Raw genomic sequence first — 21,310 nt, 5'->3', positions numbered from 1 at the left:
AGGACGGGGGTCCCCGGTGGGAGCGGGGAGGGCGTCTCCCGGAGGAGAGGGAATGAGGTCCCGGAGGGCCGGGTCCCCGGTAGGGCAGAGTGCCGGGTGGGAACGGGGATGGTGCCGGATGGTCCCGGCGGGGGAGGCAGCCCCTCCGACAGCGGGTGCCGCGCCCGGTGCGACGGCGGCTCCGTGGCCAACTTTTGGGCAGAGCCCCCGGGAGGGGAGGGGAGAACGGGTGGGCTTCCTCCCCTCCCTCCTCCTCCTCCGGCGGCGGCGCTGAGGCCGTGCCCTGTGCCCGCAGCCGGCCCACCCGCCGCGGGGGCCGGGGGCGACGGGGGGGCTGCGCTTGGCGGCGGTGATGGAGAGCCTGCAGCGGCAGCAGGCGGCCCGCCTGGCCCGCGGCCCCGACGGCGCTCCCCGATGGCCCCCAGCCGAGCCCGGCCCCGGGCCGCTGCCCGCCGCCGCCCGCCGCCGCCCGGCCCCCGGCCCGCGCCCGCCGCCCGCCGCCGCGGGGGAGGAGGAGGAAGAAGGGGAGCCCCGCGACCCCCGTCCCCCCGCACCATGAGTGGACCTACGAGGAGCAGTTCAAGCAGGTAGGAGGCATCTGCCGCCCGGCACCAGCACCGGCTGCCCCAGGCGGGCAGCCCCGGTGTCCCCCCACGGTCCCCAAACTCGGAGTCCAGCCCTCCCCAAACGGACATGGCTTATGCCCCTCACTTACCCCAAACCCCTTCTGCGACCCACCCTAAATGGACATCCCCACTGCCCCAAGCCCCATCCCAGTTCCACCCCAAGCAGACATTCCCGGTACCTCTATTACCCCCAGACATTGTCTCCATGCTACCCTAAATGGGACCCGCCTCCATTCCCCCTCCACTACCCCCAAACCACATCCCAGGCAAGCACAGTCAGTGCACCCCAGCCAGCACCCCTGTCCCAGAGCCCTATCCTGCCCCAAATGGGTACTCCCTGAATGCTCCTCACTGCCAACAGGCATCTTTGTATGCTCCCCATCTCCCTGCTGCCAAGCCCCATCCCACCCCTGCCTCGTGTCCCCCACCTCCCCGGTGTCCCCTATGCTTGTCCCCAGGCCCCACAGCATGATGGGGTGCCCAGTGTCCAGGCACCTCCCTGTGCCCGCCCTGACCCATGCAGACTCCATCCCCGGTGCTTTCCGTGACAGGTAAAACAGGGTGACCCCTGTCTGTGGAAGTTTTGCGGAGATGGACAAGGGCGAGGGCTCCGGTGCATGGTCACCCCAAGCTCCCCTGTGTCTCTGCAAGGGCCGGGGCGTATTACGGCTGGTCGATGTTGCTCATTGATTTCCTACATTGGCTGGAGGGAGCAGCACGTCAACCCCATCACCTCACTCTTGATGGGCATAGGGGGCCCCACGTGCCATGGAGATCTGGTGGGAGGACAGGGCTCCCGGGGCTCGTATGTAGGGTGGAGGAAAGGCCTCTGTATATTTAATAACGTGCCCCCATGTGTGGATCTTGTCCCTGCTGGTTTGTGGAAGCCCTGGTTCGCATGTGGCTGCTCCATGCATGAGCGTGAGTGTGGATTGCACAGCACCAGGTCAGGTTTGCACTCCCCATGTGCTTGGCTTCATCGTGGGGGGAGAGAGGGGTGACACTGGTGGCAGGGTGGATGGCAGGGAGGATGTGGTGAAGGGACGGAGCAGGCAGTTGGTCCCCGTGTAGCTGGTGTGTAGCTTTTTAGGATGGCACTGCTCAGGGGACAGCAGGACGAGGGGACTTACCAGCTCATCCACAGTGGCTCTGGCAGGAGGGGATGGGGACAGCAGCAAGGACCTGACTTTCGGGTGCCGCGGGGCCATGACGCTGCCCTTTCTGTTTGGAGATTGCCCTTTCTGATTGTTCGGAAGGGCCAGAGCTCGCCTCCCTGGGCGCCCGCCTGCGAGGCAGCAGGTATGGGTGCAGGCAGGGCACGGGCAGCACGCACCCCACGGCCATGCCCAGGGAGGCTGCCAGCGCTGGACGCTGCCTCAAAAGCAACCCGGGAAGGGCCGAGGTGGGTGAGCTGCATAGGCCAAATAGCTCGTCGGGGAAGTGTTACGTTACACCTCGCTGCACAAAAAAAGGCTGACCGTCCGGTTCCCGGGGTCAGCCAGGAGGTGTGAAGCAGCTCCTCCCTCCTGGGCCTGGGAAGGCTTTACGGAGAGAAAGCCTCATCCTTCAGCCTTGTGCCCTGCCCCTGGCTGGGGCTGCCCGCGCTCCCCATGCGGGGCAGGAGCGAAGCCGGCAGTGCAGCGTGAATGCCAGGGAGATGGATCGCAGGGGAGGTTGGGGCAGGGGGATAAATCCTACTGCAGCTTCCTGGGGTGAGAGCTGGCTCCTTGCCTGCTTGCTCTCTTTTTTCTCCAACCCTGAATGGAAAAGAGATGGGTCCCTGCTCCAGAGACACCCACACGTGGGTTTCCCACCAGGTGGCATGTCCCAGCCAGCCCAGGGGACAGCGGGATGTTCCTTTTGTTCAGTGCCCCCTGGGTGCACAGGGACAAGGGGACAGATTGCCTCTGGGTGGCTTTGCGGGATGGGACTGGGAGAGCGGAAAGGAGTTACCAGGACCAGCCCTGTCCTGCCTTTGCGTGGTGCTGCCCTGTATGGGGTGACAGTTTGGAGCAGGCTGCAGCGCTGGCTTGCCTTGGGGCCTGCAGGGTGGCTGTCACTCCTGTCCCTCCCCTGTGATCATCTGGGAGGGGACATACCCCTGCCTGGGAGGGACATGTGTATCCCCCAGTCCCTCCCCAGGCTGCAGAGCCATGCCTCACCCAGCCTGGAGAACAGCTTCTCCGCTCTCTGCAGGGACTGAGTGGGGAGGGTGGCCATGCTCTAGCTTTTGGAGGTTTCCCAGGGGCTGGACTGCGATGCTGTGGGGCACAGAGGGTGGCGTGTGCCTGCTTGCAAGCTGCCGGGGCACTGGCAGTGTGGGCATGGGGGTCCTGGAGCCGGTCCTGGAGCTGGAGCAGTGGTGCTAAAAATGGGAGCAGAGGATGAGGTTGTGATGGAGAAACCCATCGAGGGTTAATAGGCAAACGTTGCTTCACCCAGGGGAGCATTTTGGGGAAATATCCCATGTATTTGCCCTGGTTTTATATGTTTCCCAAGGCACTGGTTTGGGGGGGCTGGCAGGACCTTTGCTCTGATCTGGGAGGGCCGCTCTGATGTTATGGGGTTGTGAGACCCCCTCACCCCTGCCTCTTGCATCAGCCCCCAGTGCCGGTCTATGTACACTTGATAAGGACACACGGGCAAAAGTCTGGGAGGTCTCCCACACTCAATGCTGTGAGGGAGCCCTGGTCCCGGGGCAGGGGGCACCGAGTGGGGTCTGACATTCGCTACCCACAAGTCCCCCTTCCCTGGGGACGGGGATGCCACCAAGTTGCGATGCTGCGGTGCTGCATCACGTGTTTGACTTGGAGGGCACCAGGAAGAGCCTGGCATTGCTGGGAGCCAGCTCAGCCCTGTGAATTCAGCTTTCGCCCCCGGGGAGCCATGCACACACGTGGGGACGGGCACCCTGGTTTCCTCCAAGTGATGGAAAAGCAGCACCAGGACACAGGTCTTCCCTCTCCATCCCCTGGCTCTTCCCAGAGGTGGCACCATGGGAAGGCCCCAGGCAGGAACGACTCAAACGCCTGGATTCTGCGCCCAGCCCTCTGGCAGTGGAGTGTTCACTGGCAGGAGGATGCCCTCCCTTGCCAGGGCCCTCTAGCACGATCAGACCCATCTGGTTGCAGTTGTGGGGGATCAGGACCCCCCCGGAGCTCCTTCCTCTGTGCCTGGGAGCAGCTGGGGAGGGTCAGCCCCAGCCGGCCCTTTGGGGACTCTTGGGTATCTGGTAGCCTCAGTGGTTAATTTGGGGATGGCTGGCTTTGCCAGCAGCTGTTTGCCATGGTCCTCGGCCATCCCTGGCGTGGCCATTCCTCCTCCTGCCATGGTGCTGCTCCTGCCACATCTGTCCCTGCTGCTGGCAGTCACCTCTTGCACCCACCTGCCCTTTCCATGCATTTATGGGGGGCTCGCTGGCCATGAACGGATGCGCTGGTGTCTCGAAGCCTGGAGGAAAGTGTTCTGAGATGGTTGCAGCCCTCCCCACCACAGACGTCCCGCTCCATCGGTTCCCCTCGCTGTGCCTCGAGGTCATCCCAAAGTGGGGCAGTGGGGCTGTGCGGCGCTCACCCTCCTGCCTTCATCCCCATTGCTTTCTCCTGTGGGGTTGGGGGGATGGAGGCGGCTCAGGAGGGGGACCCCGGGAGGAGGGAGGTGGTCTCCCTGCCCTAGCCCCTCACCTCCAGCACATCTTTAACCCAGGTGCAGGAACAACAACTGCAGGGCTCCTGGGGCTAAATGAGAGGGTTACACCAGGGCAGGGGGGAGGACACGAATGGACGTGGTGGTTGTTCCTGGCCATGGCTGCCTGGAGGCTTCTCGCCGGCAAACCTGTGGGCAGAGCTCTGCCCCAGGGCTGGGACCACCTGCAGCAGGGAGGCAGCGGCAGCAAGGGTCAGTGCACTAATCCCCGGCGGTAGCAGCTCCAGCAGCTCCGGAAGCTCTGGCAGTCCAGCAGGAGTGCCAGGGGCACAGGGCAGGAGCAGGGGGCTGCTGGGGTATGGCTGGGGGTATGTACAGATGGGGTATGGGAGTGCACACAGGGATGTTCTGGGCATGTGTGTGTGTGCACGCATACAGACTGACATGAGTGTATGGATCCATATAAATGTAGGGGTGTGCCCGTGTGTGTCTGAACCTGTGTGAGTGCTGATGCTTGTGTGTGGACCCATATGAGTGCTCATGTGTGTAGGGATTCCTGGGAGACCCTATGTGTATGTATGGATCCATATAAGTGCCCAAGTGTATACGAACCCATGTGAGTGCTTGTGTGTGTATATGGACCTATATGAGTGCCCACATGTGTATGGATGTGGCCAAGTGTGTATGGACCCATATGTGTGTGCCCCTGAGTGTAGGGGTATGTATGGGCCCATGTGTCTGCCCACATGCATATGCTGTGCCCACACATGTCTGAACACACCTGTATGTATGTATAGGGACACGTGTAGTGTCCCAGCATGTATGGGCACTCCTGTGTGTGCATTGGACCAGTGTCTCCACGTATGGAGCCATATAGACCCATGGGTGTTTGGGGCAGGGTTTGGGGGCTGAGCCCCCCTCCATGACCACCCCTGCACCCCTTGCCCCCAGCCAAGGTGCCGAGTGGTCCTGGTAGGTGCCAGCCCCCTGCCCCCCCCGCTGCCCCCCAGGGCCCTTCTCAGCCCTGCTGCAGTCCGGGGAATGCTGAGAGCTTCGGCAGCCGCTGTGACACCATCTCCCGACTGGGGGGTCCCGAGGGCTTGGGATTGGGGTCTCTAATCAAGGGTGTGAGAATAAGGGTGCCGCGAGCAGGAGAGGAGCACTGGTAGGAGCCCCCACCCTGCAGCTGCCCCTGGCTCCCTCCCTGGCTGCTGCCCTGGAATCAGATGTGAGTGGGGGGACTGGGGGGGATGCACCCCCTCGCTGGCTTGGGCCTCTGCTATTCCACTAATTGGGTTAATAATGGAGGTAAATCCTCTGTGCCTGCAGCGGGCTGGGCAGGGCAGCAGGGAGGTGGGATCTGGCCCACCCACAGGGGTTTGCAGCTGAGTGGGAATGTGGGAACAAGCTCAGGTGTGCGTGGGGGTCAACGTGCATAGGAGACAGCATATATAGGGGATGCATGAGCATGCACAGGGTGTGTGTGCGCGCACAGGAGGAATGCATAGGGGATACATGAGCATGCATGGGTGGGGTGTGTGTACAAGGGGAACATGTAGGGGACGGGTGAGCATGCACAGCAGGTATGTGTGCACAGGGGGTGTGTGAGTGTGCATGGGATGTGTGGGTGTGCACAGGGAAAGTGTAAAGGGGATGGGTGAGTGTGCACAGGGAGTGAGTGTGTGTGAGCGTCCGCACAGGGAGAGTGTATAGGAGATGCATGAGCATGCACAGGGGGCTGCGTGTGCAGAGGGAGAGCATGTATAGGGGCCGTGTGAGCGTGCATGGGGGGGGGGTGTTTGCCCAAGGAGAGCATGTCTGGGGGTGAGTGTGCGCAAGGAGAGTGTGCACACAACATGTGCGTGTGCAGAGCAAGCTGGGGGCTGTGTGAGTGTGCGGATGGAGATGTGCTGGGTGTGTGAGCGTGCACAGGGCGAGCGTGCTGGGCACTGCGCATGGGGGCTGTGGGGACTCATCCCCTGGGGTTCAGGGCACTCACTGGGGATGCCCATGTTGGCAGGGCTGCGTTCCCCCGCTGTGGGCTGCAGCTTGGAGCTGCTCTGTCCTGGATCCGTTGCCCACATCCCGTGTCCGGTGGTGGGGCAGGAGCGAGCACCAGCCCCAGATGCCACTTCTGCTCAGGTGCGCAGCTCTTCTGGCAGTGGGGGCCGGGATCGTTGGCGCAGGGGAGACCACCAGCCCTTCCTCTCCCATTGTTGCTTCAAAGCAGCTGGAGGAAGAGGGTGGGGCTGGAGGTGCACGGGGGGGGGGGGTGTGTGTGTGTGTGTCACCGAGCACCCAACGCACATTCCAGGCATGTGCACAGCCCTCCCAGGTGTGCACCCCCATACTCAACCAGCCCTATAGCAGGCATGTGCATGCACAAACCCCCGCGTGTGCAAGCACATGCCCTGTGTGCACACTTATGCACATATAGTGGGTGTGTGCATGCATGTCCCTTGGGGGACACCTGGGGTGGTGCCGGTGCTGGAGGGGGGTCCCCCAGCTCCAGTCACCCTGGGAGGGATGGAGGGGGAGATGGTGGCGTGGCAAGCACCGGTGGGTCAGGGAGGTTAACCCGAACAAATCCCCTCATTAACTCCCTGCCTGTTCAACCATGACCGAGTAACAAGGGGCTGAGCATGGGGGACACGTGCTCCCTGGAAGCCGGGACCCACCCCCTGCACTACAGCCCCCAGACGGACGGATGTAGGATGGCAGGATGGGGCTGTGGACAGTGCCCACGATGGCACCATGCAGCACATTTCCTCCGGATACATGGCTCCAACCCTCGGGCGAGCCGTGCCGGCACCACGTGCCTGTTTCCCCTCCTGCGAAACAGGTTGAGGAGGAGGCTGGGGACCCTGCGATCCCCCCCTTCATCTCAGGGCCGGGCTGCGGGCGGGGGGCTGCTGTCCCAAGGCCAGCGCCACCAGCAAACAGTTCCTCACCTTGCGCAAAGCCAGGTTAATATTTGCAGCAGGCAGCTCTCCTGGGAGAGGGGGGTTTTAATGACCTGCCGGATCCGCCGCATTATCAGTGCTGATTAAACCTGCTGCTCTATAAAGTGCCGTTAAATATTAAGCACGATGAAAGATTCGGGGGGGTTAGCTGCAGTGCTGTGAGAGGGCTCTGGCCAGGTGTGTCCGGCTGCACTGGTGGGGTGACCTGCACTGGTGGGATGACCGCTGAGGCTGGGGATGCCGGGGCGAGCGAGCCCCCTGGCGCCCATTGGGGCTGTGCGTTCAGGGGAGCATTCCCCCCCCCCCCCGTGAGCTGGCAGTGACTTGAAATGCATCCGGCATCCAAGCAAAGCTGTTCCGTAACCATTAACTTATTAACGGCTGGCAGTAGAGGTGAGAGGTGGCTCACAAGGTCAGGGGATGGTTTGTGCCCAGCAGGGAGTGAGCTGCCCCCCAGCTCCAGGCATGGGGATGGGGGGGGAACCCGTGAGCCCTCAGCTCCTTTGTGTGTGCCCCACGGTGGGGGGGGCTCTGGCTGTGGCCGTTCTTGGGGTCCTTGCACCCCGGGGTGCACAGGGCTATGCATCCATTGGGAATGGCCAGTCCCTATGGTTGCAAGCCTGTGGGGTAAACTGAGGCACCAACAGCTTTCCCGTCCCCCCATCCCATCAGGACACCAGGGGGGACACCCCAGTGTCTGAATGCCTGGCTGCGCACCATCTCCCTGGGGAAGGAGCCAGGGATTCCCAGCTTGGAGGCAGCAGTGATGCTCCAGAGGGGCGCAAGGACCTCAAAATAGCCCATCGGTGGTTGGCCACCTGCAGTGTGCAGCTGCACCCTGGGGGCTGGGGCACGGAGATGAACATTGCCCGAGCTCCCTGCATGAACAGTGGCCAGATGGAAAAATTAGCAGCACAGCTAATCAATGCAGTGCATGTTAAGTGGCTCGGGGTTGGGGGGGGGGGTGGGGTGCAAGGCAGGGGGGAGCCGAGCAGGGGCTGGGATCGATATGGCTCGTATTAAGTGGATTAAATCCTGGTTGCCAGTCTGAGCCCTCACTGCCAGCAGGAGGTGGCAGCCAAGTAGGGGCTGCAGGGGGTCCCGCTGCAATCACTTCCCTTGGCAGCGGGGCCATGGGGGGGCCATGGAGGGGTTCACCAGGGCAGGGCAGCCTGGAGATGACTGGGGGGTGACTTAGCACCTCACTGCATCCCTCCTCTGTTTGGGGGATCAGCTGGGCCATGGGGTGCCAGGGACCCCAGCTCCAGCCCTACAAGCCTCCCAGAGCTGGGAGAGGCACCTCTCCCGGGTGAGTGAGAGGTGCTAACAATGTTATTTAATCGTTGTGAGGAGGCAAGGAAGGCACAAGGTCTATTTGTGTCCCTTTAATAAACCATGTTCGACCTGCTGACCTTTAACCTGCCTGACAAGCCCCATTATCCCCATCCCTTAAGAAATAAAGACATCACCATGGCAATGGGATGACGGGAGGGAGCAGGGTCCCTGGAGATGCACCCGGGGTGGGGATGAGGACACCCTGCCCTGGCCTCGCACCAGCACCCAAGTGGCTGTGCCAGGCGGAGGAGGGTGCTGAGGGTACCACAGCTTTTGGGGGGGGCCAAGCCCTGCGGACAGGGTCCCCGAGGTCGGCAGAGCAGAGCGGAGCTACGCACCGGCGGGATATTGATACCCGGGCTTGACAGTTTAATACTTCTGTTTATAGAGGAATATAGTTACATCGATGGCATTAAATGAGTTACTAACTATATCAATGCAAACATGATTAAAAGGGTCCTTGCTCATAGGTCACCGCAAGCAGGAGCCACTGCTCTTGTTGCACAACAGCCCCCGGGCAAGGCCTGCCCAGCTGCTCCAAGGCGCGCGGCAGGGGGATGCTCTGGGGTGGTGTGTGTCCCTGCGGGGTGGGGGGTGTCCGTCTGGGGTTGTGTGTTCCCATCTAGGGTTATGCATGCATGTCTGGCATTGTATGCGCCCTTCTGGGGTTGTGCACGCACGTATAGGGTTGTTCGTGCCCGTCTGGGGTGCATGCCCATGTGTGCATGCACATACAGGGTTGTGCATGCTCGTGCAGAGTTCTGTGCACCCATGAAAGGTTGTGCATGCTCATCTGGGGTTGTGCGTGCCCGTAGGAAGCTGTGCACATCCGGACACCATTGTATGTGCCTGTCTCAGGATGTGTGCCTGTGCGGATTGTGTGTGTGTGCGTACAAGGTTGCGCACACTCACGTCGAGTTGTGTGTGCCCGTATAGGGCTGTGAGTGCTGTCTCATCCCACTCGGTGGGTTGCGAGATGGGTGAATCTTTTCGATTCCCCGAGGGTTTGTGTACCGACAAAAGCCAATCTCCGCTCGGCAGAGCCGCGTGGTCGGTAGAGTCACGACAATGACTCAGAGGAACAGTCTGGCCAGTAACTTTATTAACTGGCGAATTCAACAAACGGACAAACTTAACGAACTGGCGAGCTCAACGAACGAACAGAGGCGATTTGGCAATGGAGCTATTTTCCGGGCAACCCGTCACAATTTATCCCAAACTTGCATATATTGGAAGAGTGGAGGAAGAGAGAAGCGAGAAAAGGAAAGGAGAAGAGAGGAGGAAAGAGAAAGAAAAAGTATCACCACCCTTGGATCCCGCGATGACGATAACAGACGCGACAATCCTCCGATGGTGGGGGCGCGCGCTTCCCTGGGGGCATGTCTTTTATAAGCTAATCCCCGCCTCTAGGTACGCCCCTTCAGGACTTACATGGTTCTTGTTCTAGAAAGTTCTGAATCTTCTGCGCAGGCGCTGGGGGAGGGGGGTGGTCACGAGGGGTCTCTCGGGCGGTTGCAAGCCCCTTCCTCAGACAAACTCTGTGTGACCTCTGGCCATACATGGTAAGGTCCGGCGGAACCCGGAACCGCGCGTCCTCCGACGCGCTCTCCACGTCCCGCACGTCCTGCTCCCCCTCTCGCTCTCCTCCACTCCGTGCTCGCCGACCTGCTGTCGCTATGCAAATAGCGCCTCAAGTCGCCACAATGTTTGAGACATTAACTCTTTCAGTCTCTCATAAGTGCCCATGCAGGGTTGTGCATACTTGTGCAGAGTTGTGCGTGCCCATGCAAGCTTGTGTGTGCCCCTGGGGGGATGTGTGTGCATTTACAGGGTGGTGCACACTTGTGTGGAGTTGTGCATGCCCATGAGGGGTTGTGCATGCTCACATAGAATCATACAGTGGTTTGGGTTGGAAGGGACCTTTAAAGGTCATCTAGTCCAACTCCCCTGCAACGAACAGGGACATTTTCAACTAGATCAGGTCACTCAGAGCCCCGTCCAACCTGACCTTGAATGTTTCCAAGGGATGGGGCATCTACCACCTCTCTGGGCAATCTGTTCCAGTGTTTCACCACCCTCATCGTAAAAAATTTCTTCTAGATATAATCTAGTCTGAATCTACCCTCTTTTAGTTTAAAACCGTTACCTCCTGTCCTATCGCTACAGGCCCTGCTAAAAAGTCTGTCCTCATCTTTCTTATAAGCCCCCTTTAAGTATGGAAAGGCCACAATAAGGTCTCCCCAGAGCCTTCTCTTCCCCAGGCTGAACAACCCCAACTCTCTCAGCCTTTCTTCATAGGAGAGGCGTTTCAACCCTCTGATCATTTTTGTGGCCCTCCTCTGGACCTGCTCCAGCAGGTCCATGTCTTTCCTGTACTGAGGACTCCAGAGCTGGACGCAGTACTCCAGGTGGGGTCTCACCAGAGCGGAGTAGAGGGGCAGAATCACCTCCCTCGACCTGCTGGCCATGCTTCTTTTGATGCAGCCCAGGATACGGTTGGCTTTCTGGGCTGTGAGCACACATTGTCAGCTCATGTCCAGCTTTTCATTCACCAGTACCCCCAAGTCCTTTTCCACAGGGCTGCTCTCAATCCCTTCATCCCCCAGCCTGTACTGATACCAGGGGTTGCCCCGACCCAGGTGCAGGACCTTGCACTTGGCCTTGTTGAACCTCATGAGGTTCACATGGGCCCACTCCTCAAGCCTGTCCAGGTCCCTCTGGATGGCATCCCATCCCTCAGGCATGTCAACCGCACCACTCAGCTTGGTGTCATCTGCAAACTTGCTGAGGGTGCATTCAATCCCATTGTCTATATCATTGATGAAGATATTAGTACTGGTCCCAGTACGACCCCTGAGGGACACCACTCATCACTGATCTCCATCTGGACATTGAGCTGTTGACTCATCACATCAGGTTGTGTGTACCCATGCAAGGCTGTGCACACTCATGTGGGGTTGTGTGTCCCCAAGCGAGGGAGGAAGGGACTGCAGCGCCCACCCTGCAGGAGGAGGAGGAGGGTGAGTGGCAGGGCCGGGAGCCCTGGGTAGGGGATGGAGCTGGCTCCTTCCTCAGGTCTGGGGGTGCCTGGGGAGTCCCTCCATGCCTGGAGGCTGTGGCAGACCACCACCCATGCCACCCCTGTGAAGCTGCGATGCCTGGATCCCATAGCCAGCCTTTGCTGGGACCCAGCCCACCCCCCATCAGCAAGAATCTCCTAAATCCACCTCCTCTCCAGCCTGAGCATCCCCAAATCTCATTGGATGCCTGGTGCATTCCCAGTGCACCTGAGGGCCCTGCCGGAGTATCCCCTGTTACTCGACTCCACTCTTGTCTCCGCCTAAAAGCCGAGCTTTGCTCCCCATTTGATGTAATGTGTTTTTGCATCTCGGTGCCGCACAGATAAAAGGTTAGAGGTTAATAAATGGTGGAAAAATAGATCCCGGCACTTGGAGATCACACCTGTTTTGGGGGCTGGAGGCAGTGGTGGCACACACCGGATGGGATCCTGCCTGCCTTGGTGGGAGCGGAAATGTAAGCAGCGCCTGGGGGCCCAGTGGAGGTGTGGGTGCTGCTGAGCTCAGGGTGCAGGAGCCCACCCGCTGGGTTGACCACCCAGAAAGGTGGTGGCTTCACCCTGCCATGGCATGGGCAGCAGTTGCCGGTTTTGGGGGGTTTGCTCCTGCTTTCCCGAGCCAGGAGATTGTACAGGGATGGAAATGGCTTGGCATGGAGCAGTGGGGGTGGGAGCCCTGCTGCAGGCAGGGACAGGCAGGGAAATGCAGGCAAAGCCTGGCTCATACAGCCTTCCCATGACAGAAATCAAAGCAGCCCCCCCTGGAGCTCTGCTCCAAGCCTGACCTAGTTACCATAATCGATGGCTCAAGGAACTCCTGGGAAAGGGCAGGCGATGGGGAGGGGGTGCGGAGTGGGGCAGGGAGCACTGCGGTGGAGGGGAGGGACAGGGCACTGGCACCCAGGGATCAGGGCACCCCGAGAGCACCCTGCTGCAAGGAGGGGATGGGTAGGTGGCACCTGCAGGGAAGAGAAGAGACAGGGAGCACCATGGAGCGGCTTGGAGCTGGGCAGTCAGCACCCATGGGCATGGTGGGAGACAGGCCAGTAGCACCCATGGACTAGGTTAGGGACAGGCAGTTAGCACCCATGGGTTAGATGAGGGACTGTGTTAGATGTGTCTGTCCGGTGATAGGACACACCACGGGGTGTCTGTCGGAGCATCCCTGCATCCCCGTGTGTCCCCATGTCCCCCCATCCCCACATCCCCATGTCCCCACAGCCTGACACATCCCCACAGCCCAGCTCCTTTTATCTGCCCGGTGAAGCATGTGCTGTGTGGAGCACCCTTTCTATTGGTTTTTAACGGCCTTTCCCAGCACAACTGTTTTTAAACGACTCTATTTTGTGCCTGACTTTGTTTTCCAGCTTGCATGTCTTTGTATATGTTTTGGAAATCCATTCTGGACTGCTGAGTTTTGTTTCTTTTCAAAGGCTTTAAATTCTTTCCGGGCTGGCTGGGATGAATTGGTGTCTATAGCGCCTTCGATTGGTGCTAATTTTTCCTTCATATGCTCTGACTTTTACTGCTGGGCCATCGATCTGGCAGGCTCCAATTTGTCATGATCACCCAGGCGCTGTGCTAGAATCAGGCGAGCCCTGGCTTTTGCATGGAGCTGGCGCTTCGTGTCCCTGGTGTAGGGGCTGTGCTCACCTCCCCGGTGCCATCCCTCAGCTCAGCCTCAGGGGTTGTGTCCGTGTGTCCATCCAACACACATAAGTATCCACACAGCCATACATGTGCATCTGTGCAACCATGTGCATGCTCACTGGCTTGCACACGTGTTGCTGTACCCACAGACTTGCTGGGACATACGTGCACCAGTGTCTGCGCATGTGGTTTTGTGCTCATGCACTTGCACACAGTGCATGCACACACCCGTATCCTGCTGCAGGAAGTCCTTGTGCCTTGCAGGGATGCATCGCTGCCATGCTCACACCCTGGTCCCCGTGCGCAGCCAAGGAAGATGGCTTTAGGGTCCCCATGCCCGGCCAAGGGAGGAGGATCTGGCAGCGTGTCCCTTTGTGGAGGCGCCTTGAGCTGTCCCCGGCCACCGATTAGGCCCCGTCTCATGGTGACGTGGCTCAGGCTGTGCTTATCAGGTTGTCAATAGCCCTGTCACCCTGGCTGAGTGGGGCAGCCCTGGCACATGCGGCTCTCTTGCCGGCACCCAGCACCGTGGCCTTGCCAGCTCACCCTGCCCTGGGATGGGACCAGCATCTCCCCTGCACGGGTGGATGCACATCCCTGTGGTTGAGGATGCTGAGCCCATGCTGGGACCTGGTGAACACCGGCACTGGGCAGTGCCAGGAGGCTGCTGAGCCAGAGCAGGGCTGAGCATCCTGGTCCCAGGGACCTACCCAGGGGCCTGGGATTTGCTGCCTCCATCTACACTGGCATCATCTTTCTGGCTGAAACGCCATCGTCCCTTCACCTAGCAAGGTGAAAGGCAGGGAAACTGAGGCACAGATGCAGCATTTCTGCAGCAAGGCTGCAAAACAGTCAGTGGTGCATGGGCAGCCCACGCCAGCCCCCGGGCACAGGGAGAGCCCAGCGCTGCCAGCACAGAAGGTGTGCTGGGGGGTCCCGTCTGTGGCACAGGGAGAGCCTCTCGTTGCTGGCTGAGTGGGCAGGTGAGGCCAGGGGTGATGCCTGGTCCTGGCACAGGCAGGGGCCCTGATCTTGGCATTGACCCCCTCTGCCTCGCGCGCCCACATGTGCCAGCAGCGCTAACCCCTCTCTCTCCCACCTCTAGCTCTACGAACTGGATGAGGACCCAAAACGCAAGGAGTTCCTGGACGACCTCTTCGGCTTCATGCAGAAGAGAGGTAAAGGTGGATGGCTGGGGTGGGCGCCGCTGGCACCCTTGCCCTGGCTGCCTGGGGGGGCTGACAGTGGGGCCACTTGGGCACCGAGCTGCTGCAGGTCTCTGTGAGCCCCCCAGGCAGGTCCTGCAGGGCCTCCCCCCTCCATGTCCTTATGGGTGCCTTCAAATGCGCACACTACATCCCGCACACACATGCATGCCTGGGTCAGCTTGCACGCACACATGCACACACTCAAACAAATTCACACCCTGCAGATTTGCCCCCTTTGTCCCAGGCGGACCCCCCCACGGGGTGCCTGCTGGTTGGAGGGGCTCCCCTGGGCCCCCCTGAGATGGGGATGGTGGCAATGCCCATTGCTGATGCCCGTTAGGGATGCCTGTTAGCAATGCCCATTAGTGATGCCCAGCAGGGATGCCCACTAGCAATGCCTGGTGGGGATGCCCGTTAGCATACCCCTTGGTGACAACTGTTAGCAAAACCTGTTAGTGATGCCCGTTAGCAGTACCCAGCAGGGATGCCCATTAATGATGCCCATTAGCAGTGCCCATTCGCAGGGCCTTTTAGTGATGCCTGATGGGGATGCCCTTAGTAGTGACCATTAGCGATGCCTGTTAGCACTGCCCATTAGCAGTGCCTGGTGGGGATGCCCATTAGCGGGTCCTCTTAGCTATGCCCTTGATGCTGCAGGAGTGGGGTCAGCGATCCAGGCAGTGCTGGGTGCCATGGGGTTAAGGGTCCACCAGCCGGCCCAGCCGCATCGGAAATCTTTGCTATCGGCATGGGGGGCCAAGCCAGCTCCCAGGGACTCGATAAATGCTTTAACCTTGGCCCTCCCCGGCCGGGCTTGTGACAATTAAAAGTTTGCCGAGCGCGGGCATGTGGCTGGCCATATTAATTAGAGCCTTTTGCCAGTGTGTGGATTAATGAACACGCCACCTGATAGCCAGTAAACCCTAGGCAGAGGTTAATGCCAAGCTAATTAACAGGAGAAGGCTGGGGGGGGGAGTGCGGGAGCAGCAGGGCTGGCTGTGTGCGGGGTGAGGGTGGACAGAAAGGGGCAGTTGCCCCCCAAGCCATGCCCGTGGGAAGGGTGGTGAGAGTGCCCACCCACCTGCAGGGCAGCAATGACCAGCTTTTGGGTCAGGTTGAGACCCCACAAACTCACGTCGCCTGAGGCTGTGCCACAGGGGGCTGGTGTGGCCGTGGGGCTCATGCCAGAGCCTGGCTGGAGGTGGGGGGCTGGGTACTGCCCCACAGGTGTCCCCCTGGTCCCCCTGGCCCCAGTGAAAGGCTTTAGGGCAGGCTAGGGGGAACAGGCAGGAGCATCGGTGCTGCCTTGGCCCCGCCCAGCATCCATCAGCTACAGGATTCATGGGCTGCTCCGCGGCTTCATTATCTCTCTCTCCAGAGCTAATTAACTCCCTCGCCATTGGGGCCGGGGCTAATTAAGTGAGTGTCTGGTGGTGCAGGGAGAAGGGAGGGAGTCTGATGCTTCCCTATAATGCTGCTCCTCATCCCTCTGCGTCTGGCTGTCCTGCTCCTATCCCCTCCGCCTCCCCCAGGGGAGAGCAGGCAGGTGTGCATGCGTGGGTGTGCACGCGCCTGTTGGAGGAATGGGGGATTTTGGAGATGGGTAGCAAAGAGAAAGGGGATGGGGGGGGCTGCGGGACAGGGACAGCATCCCGGGGGTCCTTAGGGTGGTAGGGGCCATCTGGAGCTGGCTGAGAAGCAGCACCCATGAGCCAGAGCAGGTGCTGCTGGGGCACCCAGGGGTGCACGGGCAGGGGGCTGTGACCCCTGGGCTGTGTACCCAGGGTGGCAGCAGGCCAGGGGGGATCGATGCCTCCAGGGTGAGCCCTAATGAAAGGGGCCACGTCCTCCCTGCTGTCTGTCAGGGCAGTTTTGGCACTGGCATTTGTCAGCGGGGTGGAAAATTAGTGGGGCTGAAAAATGGGTTGGGGACAGCCCCACTGGGGGGGACATTGGGGGCCCTATGGCATGGCACTGGGACACCCAGTCCCAGTGGCACATGGGGGTGACTGCTGGAAGGGATCTGGGGGAGCAGGGATGAGATGGGGGTGATGCCATCACCAGGACAGACATGGGGTGCAGGCAGTGGGGCACATCATCCCCATGCCCCAACCTCCATGGCATCCCCCAAAGTGGCGAGCTGGGACGTAGGGGGACTATTTCTGCATTTGCTCGCTGGGGTTCTGCAGGGCCCCCTCATCTCCTCTCCGAGCCAAGGGCCCTGCCAATAACATGAGGCCATTAATCAGTCAAGGAGCTAATTGCAGTGCCACAATGGCTGCTGCACCTCCTCGGGCTTTTGTGCCGCTCGCCCTGGCCAGGACTGGGGCCATCTACTCTGCAGGGATGCAGACAGGTCCCTGCAGGTTGTCAGCAGGACGGGCACTGTCTGCCTGCCCCGTGTGGTCCCGAGATTAATGGCAAGCCGCTTTCGTTAGCTGCCACGGCTGGGGAGGGGGGAAGAGAAAAGAAGTCCGTGGGCCATTGATCGGGGGCTGAGACCCTGCAAACTTGTTGGCAGCTGCCAGGGTGATGGGGAGCCCTCAAATCTGGCCCCCCCAGGTGATGGGGCCGGTGCTGGCAGCCCCTGGGCAGGGCTGGTGAGGGACTGCAGGCAGATATTGAGTCGATATCTCTGCCTTTTTCCCAGGAGGATAAACTCCTCTCCCCCTTCCCAACTGGGCGAGCAACACAGACACACAAAAAAAAGTTAAATGAACTCAGTACAGGAATAAAAAGAGCTCATTTTTCAGGCTTATGCAAAGAAGCCAAGCCAATATCAGGGCTATAAATTAGGGATGCTGGAGGATGGCAGTGAGTGACGGCTTTGTTTGAGGGGCGAAGCGTGGCCATGACAGCCTCCCCCGGCCAAATGGATGGCTTTCTGATACTGCCCATGCCCTGCCACCCTGCAGGAGAAATAAATACAGGGTGGGACGGGACAGGACAGGACGGGATGGGATGGGATGGGATGGGATGGGATGCTTGTCCCTCCTCTGCTCTGCTGCAGCCCCCAGCCGCTGATTGGACCATTGCCCCGAGGTGCTGTGGGGTAGAGCAAGGCTGTTGGGCTATTTGGGGGTGCTGGGAAAGTGGGGAGGGGGTTGTAGAAGGACCCAGTGGCTGTGGGGACCATGCTGGTCCACGCTGGGCTTGCAGAGCCCTTATGACACCATGTCCCCTTGCCCCATGGCCTTGGTGTGGGGGGTGATGCTGGGGGGCCAGGGGTCAGGGTCTCTATTGGGGGCACTTGAAGGGAATTTGGGGTCAGGTCTCTTGGGAGGAGGTGTCAAAGGCCTTTAAGAAGTCGGGGGGCTGCTGGGGAGATCTGTGGGGTGGGGAGTCTCTCTGGGGACTCATGGGGGAGTCCCTCTCTATGGGGCTCTGAGGGGAATTTTTAAGAGAGAGAACTTCTCCATGGGGAGGTTATGGGGTGAGTCCCTCCAGAAGGGTTATGGGAGGAGTCCCTCTTCAGAGATGGTTATAGGGTGAGTCCCTCTATAAACTTTAGGGGGTGGTCTCTCTTTATGGGGCTCTGAAAGGGGGTAACGGAGAGAGTCCTTCTAGGATGCTCTGAGAGATTTTGGGGGAAGATTCTCTATAGGGAGCTCTAAGAGTTGGGGGGGAGACCCTCTCTAAGGGGCTCTGGAGGAGGCCCTTTGCCTGGCCTGCCAAGCCTCCACATCCCAGCTGAGAGCGTACCTGGACCCCTGCCCCACCGATAGCTCCATTGATGGGAACCCCGTGCCAGCATGCCGGGGTCTGCCCTGCTTGCAGGCACAGCACCGCTCTCCCAGGCACCCTGGGGTCCTGCCTGCACCCCCTGTGCCCATGGGTGCTCACCCAGGCATGGAGAGATGGGTCTCTCCTCAGGGGGCAGCTGGTACCTGCAGTGGTGGTGGGGACAAGGTGGGGGCCGTGTCCCTGGGGAGTGAGGGTCCCTGTGGACTCACCCTGCATCCTTTTCTCTCTCCTGCGCGTGGCTGGAAGGGACGCCCGTGAACCGCATCCCCATCATGGCCAAGCAAGTGCTGGACCTGTACACGCTCTACCAGCTGGTGACGGACAAGGGTGGCCTGGTCGAAGTCATCAACAAGAAGATCTGGCGGGAGATCACCAAGGGCCTCAACCTACCTACCTCCATCACCAGCGCTGCCTTCACTCTCCGCACGCAGTGAGAGCCTGGCAGTGGTGGTGGGTGGGGGTCACACACCCTGGGGCACCTGCTGGCTCAGATGTCCCAGAGCCCCCACTGGGGTGCAGCATAGGGTGCCCCAAAGGGGAATGGAGGGCTCTGCCCCTTCCCAGATGCCATCCCCACCCCGGTCCCCAGCACGGGGCTGGCTGGGAGGCACATGATGCTGGGTCTCATCCTGGCTCTCTCCCCGTGCAGATACATGAAGTACCTGTACCCCTACGAATGTGAGAAGCAGGCACTCAGCTCTCCCAGGGAGCTCCAAGCCGCCATTGACAGCAACCGGCGGGAGGGACGGAGGCAGACTTTCGGCACGGCGCTCTTCAACTACTTGCCGGCTAGCACCCCAACCCTGCTGGGCTCCCCCAAAATGCCTTTGCCAGCTCTCAGCATCTCCATGCACAGCTGCGGCCAGCTCAGCCAAGTGCATGCCGTTAAGAAAGGTGGGTGAGGACCACGGCTGCCCTGCAGTGGACGTCTCCCCCAGGGATGGGCACCACTCTGGCAGCAGGGATGTTCCCCAGCTGCTCTTGCCCTTTTTGCTTGGGGAACAAAGGAACAATTTTGTACATTTAGTCCCTCTCTGGGACTGAGAAAGCTTTATTTCTCCTGACTTTGGAGAAGGATCAAGCCCAGATGCTGGGGGTGGTGGCCCACCCTTGCTACTGGGATGGAGGTGTCACCGGCTGGGGATTGCGAGATGGGGTGGCAACAGGGGGACCCACTGAGCTCTTCCAGTTGTTGCAGAGGACAGCGTGCTGGCGGCACTGGTGCCAGGGAGCATTGCTATCCCGTTGGGACTGTCCAGCCACCACCACGCAGCAGCCCAAGCAGCAGCCACCTCGCAGGCGGCAGTGCCGGAGCAGCTGTGGGAGAAGCTGGAGGCAGGAGAACCCCCAGAGAAGAAGGTGGCCCTGATGGCGGAGGAGCAGCAGCGGCTGGTGCAACATGCGCTGCAGCACAACCTCCTGGCCATGGCCTCCCAGTTCCCCATGAACGTCAAGATCTCCAACCGAGGTAGCAGGATGCACCTCCCCAGCTTGGGTCACCCCATCCCTTGGCACCCCAGGAGGGAGCTGCCCAGAGAGGCCGGGGCCCTGCTTCTCTCTCTTGGGCAGGTTCTTGGTTCTGTTTCTCTTAACACTCGTATTGGTATTTCCTTTCCCCAGATGACAGACAGGAGACCGCATTGAACCTGTCCACTAACGGCATTAGCAGTATCAACATGTCAATAGAAATAAATGGAATTGTCTACACAGGTAAATAGAAGGGCTGCTTGGCCTGTGTAATTGCGTCCGGGAAATCCAATAACTTTTAGCCACTGCCTGGCCAGCAAGTCCTTCCTTCAATCTGATGTCTTTACTATAAGATCCATTGTAATGAAGGGCCTGGGGAGAGGGAGCAGGTGAAGGAGGGGGTCAGCAAGGCTGGAAATTGGCCCCCAGGAGGGCCAAAGTGGGGAATGGATGGATGGATGGATGGATGAACTCAGGCTGAGGTGCAAAAAGGCACCTGGGGTCATCCCCCTCCATGGGGTCCTGCAAGCAGGGCTTGAATTTTGGATCACCCAGATGCTGGTGTGCCCAGAGGGTCTCTGGATGGGTGCAGGGGTTGGCTGGGTGCAGAGCGGGGCGTTGGGAGCAGGGGAAGATGTTGGGGTGCTTTGCTGGAGCAGAGGCTCCTTTGGGGTGCTGGCGTGCACCTACCTGGCTAAGCAGTTCACCCCGTGCCCCCCAGCTCCCTGCCTGCCTCACTGAGACACCCCCAATTAAAATCAATGGCTTTTCCTTCAGGATGTAAATATTTAACAAGCTGGAAAGGTCGGGGGCTGCCAGCCAAACGGTCCCAGGCCACCCTGCAGGCTGCCCCACGTGGGTGAGAGCAGCTGGGCTGGGGGAGGCACCGAGGGTGATGGGGAGGGCGACCGGGGGGGACTGGAGCCCCCAGGGGTGCTGGTCCCACCCTCCCCAGCCTGGGTGCTGGGGGCCAGGCAAGCAGAGCCCCCAACCCTGGGTTTGCCCTAACCCCCTTGCTCTTGCTCCCCAGGCATCCTGTTCGCCTGCCAGCCCCCGGCCTCCCCGGCACCCAGTGGAAAGAGCACCCAGAGCCGGCCAAACCCCATGCCTGCCCTGAACCCACTGCTCCCAGCCCCCTCACACAGCCACACTCCCACCAGTGCCTTGCTGTAGGGGAGATGTCCTGTCCCCCCCCAAAAGCAGCTGGGGGTCCCCAGGGCCTGGGGGGCTGAGCCATGGGACCCAGCTGGGCCACCAAGGCAGGATGGGGAACCCAAAGGTGCCTCTTGCTGCAATACTGAGCTGTGTTCGTCCAAGGCTGTGAGCACCCACGTGGGCCCTTTTGTCCCTTACCCCCGTGCATGGGGCCCCTTCCCCACGCGTGCTCTCTGACACATGCACCGTCCTTCCCAGGCGCTGCCCCAGGTGACTCCTCTGTACAGCTCCTGCCTGCCATGTTGCCTGGGGCACCCCCAGGCCCCACATGCTGCATCCCCTACAAACTGCAACCCCTATACACACCTCAATGCACACACTGCATCTTCCACATTGCCACACTCTCAATGCACACATTGTATCTCTTACACACTGCCTCCC

The 21,310-nt window shown here is 60.4% G+C and overlaps 1 protein-coding gene across 1 annotated transcript; it reads left to right on the top strand.

The window, feature by feature from the left end:
* Positions 1-352: 352 nt before the first annotated feature.
* On the top strand, positions 353-20,887 carry LOC140651438 (AT-rich interactive domain-containing protein 3A-like). Its single transcript, XM_072860911.1, is given in 8 exon segments — positions 353-537; positions 539-587; positions 14,401-14,473; positions 18,494-18,677; positions 18,897-19,141; positions 19,446-19,715; positions 19,868-19,957; positions 20,745-20,887. Coding segments are annotated over 8 exon segments (1,239 nt in total).
* Positions 20,888-21,310: the final 423 nt, after the last annotated feature.

This window comes from Ciconia boyciana, chromosome 4 (assembly GCF_034638445.1).
Source record: "Ciconia boyciana chromosome 4, ASM3463844v1, whole genome shotgun sequence".
Taxonomy (NCBI): domain Eukaryota; kingdom Metazoa; phylum Chordata; class Aves; order Ciconiiformes; family Ciconiidae; genus Ciconia; species Ciconia boyciana.
The sequence above is the reverse complement of the archived record's forward strand: the minus strand, read 5'-3'. Positions and strand labels throughout refer to the sequence as shown.